This window comes from Cornus florida, unplaced genomic scaffold, assembly GCF_030987335.1.
Source record: "Cornus florida cultivar Cherokee Brave unplaced genomic scaffold, ASM3098733v1 CherokeeBrave_3.0.0_Hap2_Chr10, whole genome shotgun sequence".
Lineage (NCBI taxonomy): Eukaryota > Viridiplantae > Streptophyta > Magnoliopsida > Cornales > Cornaceae > Cornus > Cornus florida.
The window spans coordinates 93,043,988-93,055,039 of record NW_026775580.1 but is presented as its reverse complement, the minus strand read 5'-3'; the positions used below and the strand labels follow the sequence as shown (position 1 = coordinate 93,055,039).

Sequence of the window (11,052 nt, the reverse complement as noted above, 5' to 3'; positions counted from 1 at the left end):
GAAGATTTCTCAATAAGTAAGCGAGAGAGATGATCGGCGACAACATTGTCGGTCCCTTTTTTGTCCCGGATGTCAATGTCAAACTCTTGAAGTAAGAGGATCCATCGAATTAAGCGGGGTTTTGTCTCTTTTTTCGCTAACAAATGCCTAAGAGCGGCATGATCTGAAAAGACGATGACCTTGGAGCCAAGAAGATAGGAGCGAAATTTATCCAAGGCGTACACCACAGCTAGCAATTCTTTTTCAGTGGTGGTGTAGTTCAATTGGGCATCGCAGAGAGTTTTGCTAGCATAATAAATGACATGCGGAAGTTTATCCACACGTTGGCCCAAAACCGCCCCTAATGCATAGTCGGATGCATCACACATGATCTCAAAGGGAAGAGACCAATTAGGGGGTTTCATGATCGGGGCAGAGGAGAGGAGAATGCGAAGTTTGATGAAAGCTTCCATGCAAGCGTCATCAAAATTGAACGGAACATCCTTGGCTAAGAGATTACACAAGGGCCGTGAGATTTTGCTAAAATCTTTGATGAAGCGACGATAGAATCCGGCATGGCCAAGAAAAGAACGGATTTGACGGACGGAATTCGGAGGAGGAAGATTAGAGATTAACTCAACTTTTGCCTTGTCTACCTCGATTCCCCGCTTAGAAATGACATGTCCTAAAACAATGCCTTCTTGGACCATAAAGTGGCTCTTCTCCCAACTTAGAATGAGATTCGTCTCTTTGCATCTTTGGAGCACAAGAGATAAATTTATGAGGCACGAGTCAAAGGAGGAGCCAAATACGGAAAAGTCATCCATGAAAACTTCCAAGAACCTTTCAACCATATCGGAGAATATGGACATCATGCACCTTTGGAACGTTGCCGGTGCATTGCATAGACCAAAAGGCATGCGTCGATAGGCAAAAGTACCAAAGGGACATGTGAATGTTGTTTTCTCTTGATCTTGGGGGGCGATGGCCACTTGGTTATAGCCGGAATAACCATCAAGAAAACAATAGAAGCTTTGGCCGGCTAACCTTTCTAGGATTTGATCAATAAATGGGAGTGGGAAATGATCCTTCCTAGTTGATGAGTTGAGTTTACGATAGTCAATGCACACACGCCACCCGGTGGTGGTTCGTTGTGGCACGAGCTCGCCCGCTGAATTTTCAACAACGGTGAGCCCGGATTTCTTGGGGACAACTTGTGTGGGGCTCACCCACTTGCTATCAGAGATAGGATAGATGATTCCCGCATCTAGCAATTTGATCACCTCTTTCATGACCACTTCCTTCATGTTTGGATTTAACCGGTGCTGGACCTCTCTAGTAGGCTTTGCGTCATCCTCCATATGAATGCGGTGCATACAAATGGAGGGGTCAATTCCTTTCAAATCTGCCACTGTCCAACCAATAGCTTCTTTATGCTCTTGGAGCACCGCTAAAAGGTTGGTCTCTTGGTCTTTTTGAAGGTCCGAGGCAATAATGACCGGAAGGGTTTGCTTTGGACCAAGGAACACATACTTGAGATGGGCCGGGAGCGGCTTAAGCTCAAGTTGTGGCGGAGATAACAATAATGGGACCGGAGGAGTGGTGGAAAGTTGGGGAAGTGGTTCTTTTGGAATTTTCCAAGGAGGTACATCCATGATAGCATTAATATCAAGCAAGGAATTGACTTCTTGAATGGCTTGATCAACATCAAAGTTTGAGAAGTCAAAATGAGACATGCAAGTTTCAAGGGGATCTTTGCTTAGGATGAAGGGGAGAGATTCTTCGACCACTTCATCAATGACATCCACAAGAAAACAATCATCCTCATTGGAGGGATGTTGAGTTGCATGAAAGATGTGGAGTTTGACTTGCATGTTTCCAAAAGCAATGTCCATCACCCCGGTTCGGCAATTAATTGATGCATTAGCCGTAGCTAAAAATGGTCTACCAAGGATCACGGGAATGTGCTTTTTTGGGTCATGGACTGGTTCCGTATCAAGAACCACAAAATCTACCGGGAAGTAGAATTTGTCCACTTTGATGATGACGTCCTCAAGAATACCTCGTGGATGCTTGATCGATCTATCGGCAAGTTGCAAAACCACGGAAGTCGGCTTAAGATCGCCCAAACCAAGTTGTAGGTAGACCGAGTATGGAATTAAATTCACACTAGCTCCTAAGTCAAGGAGGGCCCTCTCGATTTTGCTGTCACCAATGACGCAAGAGATTGTGGGGGCACCCGGATCCTTATACTTCGGGGGAGTGCTGTGCTGAATAATAGCACTAACATTTTCAGTCAACCTCACTTTTTTTGGCAAATGATTTTTAGAAGTGCGCTTTTGAGTGCACAAATCTTTGAGAAATTTTGCATAGGGGGGGATTTGCTTGATAGCATCCAACAGGGGCAAGTTAATCTTCACTTGCTTGAAGACTTCCCACATGTCTTGAATTTTACAATTCTTGTTCCCAAAGTGTGTCGACTCTTGAAGACGTTGAGGAAACGGAGCTTTTGGCTCATAAGTAGTTTCCACATTTGGGGAGACATGTGTGGGATATCCGTGAATGGTATTGGGACAAGAATTTGGATTAGAAGAGCTTGAATTTGGATTTTTCAACGGCGAAACTTCTTCACTTTTGTCTCCATCGACCTTGTTGTCCACCACTCTACCACTCCGAAGGGTGGTGATAGCTTGAACTTGTTCATGAGTCGGCCCACTCGGAGGAGGGGTTTCGTCAATCACATGCATTCCTCTAGGATTTTCAAAAGGTTGAGAGGGAAGCTTGCCCTTGTCCTTTTGAAGCAATTGATTCACCGAGTTAGCTATTTGGCCCACTTGATTTTCGAGATTAGCTATGGATTGAGTATGAGAGTGAACCATTTGGAGAGTAGGCTGCAAGGATGTCAAGAGTTGCTTGTTGGCATCCATTATTTGCTTATTTAATGATTCCATCATTTGCTTGTTTGCAGCTACTATCTCGTCAGTTGGACACACAGGAGGTTGATTGGAGACATTTGGATTGTAAGGAGGACGGTAGCTTGAAGAGGCTTGGAAAGGTTTTGATATTGAGAAGAGGGCTGATTTTGCCGCCCTTGGTTTTGGAATTGGGAATTCTGTGGGGCTTGTTGCCGCCATGAGAAATTCGGATGATCACGCCAACCCGGATTGTAGGTGTTGGAATATGGATTGTTCCCGGGCCGCGAGAACATGGCATTAGCTTGCTCTTGGTTGGGACTAGGAAATTGCTCCGATGTGGGGCAATCTTCCGAGAGATGGAATGGACTAGTACATGAAGCACAAACTGAACTTGCCGAATTTTGAGACAATGAAGGAGGAAGATGTGGTGCCATCAATTGATAGAATTTATGAGCGATGGCATCCACTTGAGATGATTCCTCCCTTATTGCTCGTGCCCACTATATGTGCATTTTGCATGTTGCCTACTATTCAGGTTGAGACAACCCTATAGTCTAGTGAGGTTCCTTTAGTGTGTGTATATATATATATACGGACTACTAGTTACTGTTGGATTGACTAGGATGTATACGTGTATCGGATCTCTGCTTGGACTGTTGTAGAGTAGAACTTGTTTGTGGGCCTGACCCACCATTATTTTTCAGGTGTTCGTCACGAGTAGAGGGTGTTCGTGCTGAGCGGGGATTAGTCTACTTCATTCTTCTGATGCTACATAGGAGTTCCTTTATGATTCAGTTTCCTGTTTTAGATTACTGTCATTTGTTTAGTTTGAATTTTCTAGGGGTCCACACAGTATGGATTCCCGAGTTGTTTTAGATTACTGACGGTGATACCCATTGGATAAAACATTCCTAAATTTTTGGAAACCCAATCACAAACAATAAAAAATTTACTTTTCAAGAAACTTTGGGGAGGCCACACACTTTTTGTCACTGCTTTTTTAAATATTACGTACTTGATAACATTCTCAGGATCCAACCCTTAATAAAATTTCTACAATTTGCCCAATTCTTGCAATCCTCATGGTCAAGAGCATCACATTCCAAATAATTAAGGCGGCATTTTGTAGGGCCAGAATCTTTGTTGCAATCCCTCTTGCAGTATGATTTCCAGCACGTCAACTGACAGCAAATACCATGTTGCCCCTAAAACCTAGAAAAAATAGCAGAAAAAAGTGTAATTGTCATTATGTAGAGTTTATAATATATAGAAGACACAAACTTACTAGGATTACTTTGATACTAATGAAATAGAGCCCATTTAAATTTCCCCCTATTATTTATTTTTGTTTTCAATGCCAGGTGAACAACAAAAGATCACGCCTAATAACTTTTTCTTTTCAGGAATTTAAAATACATTTTAAAAAGTAAAGTAAAAGTGCCTGATTTCAGATTTGTCTGAAGACAATTCCTCATCAGACGATTCGCCATTGGATGATTCGTTATCCGATGATTCTTCAGCTTCAATTCCTTTTTTCGGATAGATCTCATGTCTCATGTCGTGGAATCTTCAATTGATCACACATGACTTGTGTCTCAAAACCTCTTTTGCCTTTCGGAAAACTTTGTCCCAACTCCCAAGGTCAAACGTGAAGCTATATACGCAACTCTATTAGCTATAGCATTTCCTTGAGGATGTAGAAACTTTATGTGATAAACAACAAAATTTTTCAACATATCAATAATTTTTGTGCAAAACAATAGGTTTTATATCAATATAATTGAAAAAAGAAATCTAAATTTAAAGAATAAACCCAAACTTTATACAAAAAGCGTAATTAAAAAGTTCTAAATACTCCACTGGTATACGCTTCTCATCATTTAGCACCTTGACAATTGTTTTATGGTCAATCTCAAATATCATTTCCTTTACTTCTGATTTACTTCGGAGAATTTCATCAATCCCATGATGCACTCCAAGTAAGAATACTTCATCTCTAGACGTTGCATCAGGAAGTGGCTTATGGAAATTTCCAAAATCATTCCCTTACAATCTCGGAATACTTCTCCACAAGAAGCTTCTTTAGTCCCACCAAGATTTTCCTTAAAAAAACCCAGAGACATTTAACTTGTGCCAACCAACAGGTGGCGGACGCCAAATACATGCAAATATACCGTCTCTTGGTAAATTAATCGGACAACTCTCCAAAACATAAATTTGCTGCTTAAACATGTAATTATAAACCAGTTAATCATATTGTATAGGAATGCTTTGTACAAGGAATGAACACTTCTATTACTACAAAGAATGCTTTGTACAAGGCTAGCTCAAGTTCTCTATTTAGCTCTCAACTCACACTCTAGAACTTGGTTACAAATGACACTTGGCTCTCAACTCACACTCTAGGACTTGTTGGTTACATATGACACTAGTCATCTATTTATAGGCCTCCTCACCACTCTCTTAACTTCATACATATTTTACGTATTTACAAACTCAACAAAATTCCCTACTCATCTAGAACCTTCTCTTCTCTACTTCTCTACATATTTACATGTTCTCCAATATTCTAAAATCTTCCGACTCTCTCTACAATACTGTATATTTCTCTACACTAAGCTGGAATACACTAGCACTCCACTTGCCTCATGCCACGTGGTAGTCATCATGTAAAGTCCTTACCGCTCGGGTGTCGCCTGTGTGGCATAGCCACGCTGTACAATTAGGCAGGGTGTATAGCTAAACACAATGCAAAAATTCAAACTGAATTAGATCTTCAAAACCATTTCAAACTCTGGGCAATATGCTTTCATTACGGACTTTTTTCTTCATTTTTTAAAACTAGCAACAACAAGCATGGAACTGATGTTCTGGAATTATAGCAATAAATGATGGCAATTTGACCTTTCCTTATCCTCTCCATGAATGATATTAATATCATCATTCGGAACAAATTCATTTGCTCTTTTTCTCCTTAATGTCCTCTTTTATTTCTTCTTTAACACTCACTGGGCATCTTATGCATGCACTCACATTCCGGTGGTTTTTCTGAGACTGTTTCGGATTGCAGCACATAAACTTCCTGCAATAGCCGATTGCTATCGCCTTCATAACAGGAGACCGATTTTGTATAACACAATTCATAAGACCATCCCAAGATTGGAAGGTGGAGGACTCTGTTGAGCTCCAGGGGATGTTGTACAATCAGTAGATAGGTAGTGGGGAGGAGGATGAGTGGGCATGGGAGTGGCTTCTCATTGGAGATTTGACTTTTGAGGTTCGCCCTTTATAAGTGATTATTGAACGTGGAGGGATTGCCTTTTTCCTTGGAAGGCAATTTGGCACACCAAAACCCCTTTAAAGGTAGCTTTCTTTGGGTGAAGAACTTTATGGAGGATTCTGACAATAGATAACCTCCGGAGAAGGCGTAGGCTGCGTATCTGATCGTCGTTGTATGCGTAAGATGGATGAGAGTCGATAAACCATCTACTCTTGCATTGCCCGGTGACTGGAATGGGGCTTTATTCTTGTCTGCTTTGGTGTTTCTTTGGTCATGCCTAATTCTACCTAAAGCATGCTTACAGCTTGGAGAGGATGTATAATGAGGAAGCAAACTCGAGATGCTTGGATGGTTGCTCCTCTTTGCTCGTGGTCGGGTATTTGGGAGAGAGAGTAATAGGGGATCTTTTGATGGGGAGGAGACTCCTATTTGGGCACTCAAATTCTCTATTCTTATTTTGTTAGTTGTTACTGTAAATGGTTGAAATTATAAATTTGCAGAGGATACGATGATTTTTAAGGATAGTTTGAGGAAATAGCATATTGTTTTGGCTGTGAGATTTGTATTTGGGATGCGTTCAAGCGCTATTCTATGATATGTTAGTTATCACCAAAAAAAAAATTGAAGAAGAATAAGAAGCAGCAGCATTAGCACTTCAATAATGGATAAGAAATGTAACTTCAACTAATATTTGCATTGCTTTCTGGTTCAATTTTTTCATAATTGTAAACTGCAACCTCAAATTCATGCTCTTATCATGACCATGACTTGAGTTCTGTTCTCAGTCCAGGTTTGGTCATAACTAATTAAGAATCGAAGTAGAAATGAATTTTGTGAAAAATGAATAAGTACTGTTATGTAACAACTATAGATTGAACATACCAAATCTCCGAATCTCCGTACAAATAATATCCATGTTTTACGTATTCATTTGAATCCCACTAGGATACCTAGATATAAGATTTACAAATTCCCCCCTCCATATTTTTCTTTTTCCTTTTATCTCTTTAAATATGGGGTATCAATCTATAGGATGCTCCTACCCAAATTCAAAATGGATTTTTTTTTTTTTTTTTTTCAAATGACAAATATTAAAAAAAAAAAAAAAAATTGTACACCATATTACGAGGATAATACAAATGAACAGAGAAGTAGAGGTTAAAACAATGAAAATATACAACTGCATCAGGCTCTAAGCTCATAAGCTATAAATAGAGCTTTTGGATCACATAACTTGTAACAAAATTATATCATTCGAATGGATAAGTTATGAAAAATGAGGGAACATGCATCATAAACACACCTACCTGGGCCCTCACCGTTGATTGCATCACCAGCTTCATTAGTAAAAAAGTTATTACTCACAACATCTCTAACTGCATCAGGCTCTAAGCTTATAAACCATTGCCGGCTGTCGCAAGTGTTCCTCATCATCATTTGCGGCTAACAATGCAAGAATTAGTCAGCCAAATATGATATGACAGATGAAGATGTAATTTCCATTTGAATTTGAACTCCTACAGAATATCCAAATTCAAGCCCAAACCAAATTTAAAGGTAAACCAAAAGTCTTCCACAACACTATGAAGAAAAAAAAAATACAAAAAATTGTTATATATGCTATGCGAAGAACGCAGCAAAGGGCAATCTTATTCAAGTCAAATAATTACATTGATCAAGTGTTGATCATCATCTTTGCAGGGATATGCTGGTCCTTCTTTTAGGAATCGATTGAATGCTCTGTTTTTCTTACCTTCAGCGTGAGGAAGTTGTTTGGAGCACGAGTCAGAGTCCGAATTGTTAGTTGGAATATATGATTCGGAATTGGAGTCGGAATAAGCGAAGGTGCGAAGGGAACGAACAGCCATTCGAGAGAGGAGCTTCGAGTAGCTTGTGATGAGATCTCTTGATGCCATTCTTACATCTAGGGTTTTGGGGAGAGAGAGAGAGAGAGAGAGAGGAGGGGTAGAGGTTTTTTTAAGGCTTAGTTTAGTTACAGAGAAGAGAAAATAAAAGATACTACGTAGCAATAATTTTTATTGTAATTGAAAAAACAAATACTAATTAAATTATTATGTACTATTTTAAATAAATAAGATATGAGTAGATTAATAATTTTAAAAAAAAAATTATTGAGAGGAGTTTTAGAATTATAAAAATATTAGAACAGGATGAATAAGGAGCCTATTCTTTCTTTTTTTTATTTATTATTATTTGAACTCATCCAAAAGCAATTAACTTTTTTCCAACATGTCATTTCCTTTCATTCACGATCCCTTCAATTCCCTCCATTCAAACTGATAGGGAAAAATATAAACATATCCTACTCTCGATAAGATTGATTAGATTTCATTATCAAATATAATGAAATCTGACGTAATTCAACAGGTAAGAATAATCCTATTATAACTGGAGGAGGTCAAAAGGATTAAATTATATCCCGACAAATCTGGCAACAAATCTCCTATGATTTCACACAAGCAGGAGATAAGATCAACCATCGACATCGGCGGAACAATTTTGATTCCAATCGATAGCCATAAATAGGGCACCAAGCTATTAAAGAAGGTACGACGTAAAAACTATTATTAATCCCTGCCATCTTTTTAAACCTCCGTGACTAATTTGATCGTCGGAGAGCTTTTGGCAGGCACCACACCGGTGCCGTCAAGGTTCATCGATCTTCTCCTCTCTTCCTTGCAGGAAAACGGTATCGTATCGGACTGCGCGAATTTCAGCCTCAACAGTTGGCGCCGTTTGTGGGAACGACGATTCCCTTGAATCAATTAAGTACTCGTTGGGTATATAAGTTTGCAGTCCGGTATGGTTACCGAAGGAACACCGTCGCAGGGATCTGGTCAAAGGGTAGAGTCGGGTGAAAACCTGGACGTCCTAAACGACCAGGCACGGCTTGCAGCGTTGGAACTGCAGGTTCAAACTCTGAGTCAGGGTATGAACCAGTTGATCCAGCAAAATGCAATACTCTTGCAACACTTGTTCCACCAGTTCAACAAAACTTTCCAGGACAAGATCTCTCAAGTCCAAACGGAGGTAATGGGAATCTTGAAGAGAAGGATAATCATTCCCCCAAAAATGAGACTGAAGTCGAACAAAGCCAGGTGGGAACCCGACGTAGAGAGGTGGTTCACCCATCTCTCCCACGGAGTTCCCGACCTCCTGAAAGCATAGCCTTCTGTCTTAAGAAAAAGACAAAGAAAGTTACCCATATCGACTTGCAGATCAAGGATCTTAAGGGAAAAATGGAAGATGTAATGCAGGCTATGAAAGGGAAAGGTCATGCCGCCGTAGATGACCAGGTACAAAGGACTAACCTGCTTTTCAGCCCCGCCGTTATGAAATGTCCACTACCTAGCAAGTTCAGGATGCCCTCGTTCGAAAGCTTCGATGGGACCAAAGATCCCTTCGATCACCTGGAAACTTTTCAAGCTCTTATGCATTTACATATTGTGCCAGATGAAATCATGTGCCAAGCTTTTCCCACTACACTTAAGGGATCAGCGAAAGTTTGGTTCAACAAGTTGAAGCCAGGAACCATCAACACATTTGAAGAATTGAGTAAGCAGTTTGTGAGCCACTTCATTGCAGGTCAGAGGCATAGGAGGCCGGCTACCTACCTGTTTACCGTGGAGCAACAAAAGGAAGAGTCGATTCGAGAATACGTCACCCTGGGATGAAAATAATACTAAATATAAGAAATCGTTCTTCAGCCAGAGCGACAGCACATATCATGAGAAGGACTCAGATGAGTATACCGACTAGAAATTGTCTCACGGCTGGAATTAGCCTTATCAAGTCATTCACAATAAAGACTGGAGGCATCTTAGTTAATCATTTTAAATGGAGGGTAGCTCCATCACATGTTTTTTTGTTTTTAATAAGCCTTTAGGCAATGATGGTCTTTAATAAAATTCTTTTTAGTTTATACGTGCAATATCCCCGTACTATAAGGGATAATAAATGAGTGTCCCGTAGTATAAGGACCCGGGATGAGTGAATCCTGTAATCCGTATCCCCGTACTATAAGGGATAGTAAATGAGTGTCCGACCCGGGCTGAGTGAATCCCGTAATCCGTATCCCCGTACTATAAGGGAATAGTAAATGAGTGTCCTGTATTATAAGGACCCGGGCTGAATGAATCCCGTCATCCATATCCCCGGACTATAAGGATAAGTATCTTGTATTATCAGGACCCGGGCTGAATGAATCCCGTAATCCATATCCCGTAATATAAAGGATAATAAATGAATATCCTGTACTACAAGGACCCGGGTTGGATGAATCCCGTAATTAATATCCCCTTACAATAAGGGATAGTAAATAAAAATCATTTATTAAAGAAGTGAGCTGAGTAAAACTCGTAAAGTTCAATTCCCGTATTAAAGGAGTGAAACTCATACAATTTATTCCCTTATCAAAGGAAGAATACAGTTCCCTCGAGTGCAAAAAAAAAAAAAAAAAAAAAAAAAAAAAAAAAAAATTCCTGAGTTACTATTCACGTGAATAGTGCCCGCGGGTACTGTTCACAGGGGTATTTAAAAAAAAAAATTCCCTTAGTTACTATTCACATGAATAGTACCCGCGGGTACTGTTCACAGGAGTTGAAAAAAAAATCATGAGTTACTATTCACGCGAATAGTACTCGCGGGGACTGTTCACAAGGGTTGGAAAAAAAAAAAAAAAAATTATTATTATTATTTATTACATTCCCAAAGCTAGACGTGCAAGCTTGGGAATGGGGGGCAACTGTAATACTACTAATTTTAAAAGGATAGTCTCAGTATTTATTTATTTATTTTTATTGTATTTTTTTTAATTGTTTAATTGATTATTTGACTAATTGTTTATGTGTTTAATTG

General features: G+C 39.7%; 1 protein-coding gene across 1 annotated transcript; it reads right to left on the bottom strand.

Annotated features, from left to right (window-relative positions):
- Nucleotides 1-4,507: 4,507 nt before the first annotated feature.
- LOC132279106 (uncharacterized) lies at nt 4,508-8,106 on the bottom strand. Its single transcript, XM_059781033.1, has 3 exons — nt 7,845-8,106; nt 7,482-7,617; nt 4,508-4,597 (listed from the first exon to the last, which is right to left on the bottom strand). The coding sequence occupies exons 1-3, from the start codon at nt 8,088-8,090 to the stop codon at nt 4,566-4,568; spliced, it is 414 nt and encodes a 137-aa protein (XP_059637016.1). The 5' UTR covers nt 8,091-8,106; the 3' UTR covers nt 4,508-4,565.
- Between the last annotated feature and the right edge of the window lie 2,946 nt (nt 8,107-11,052).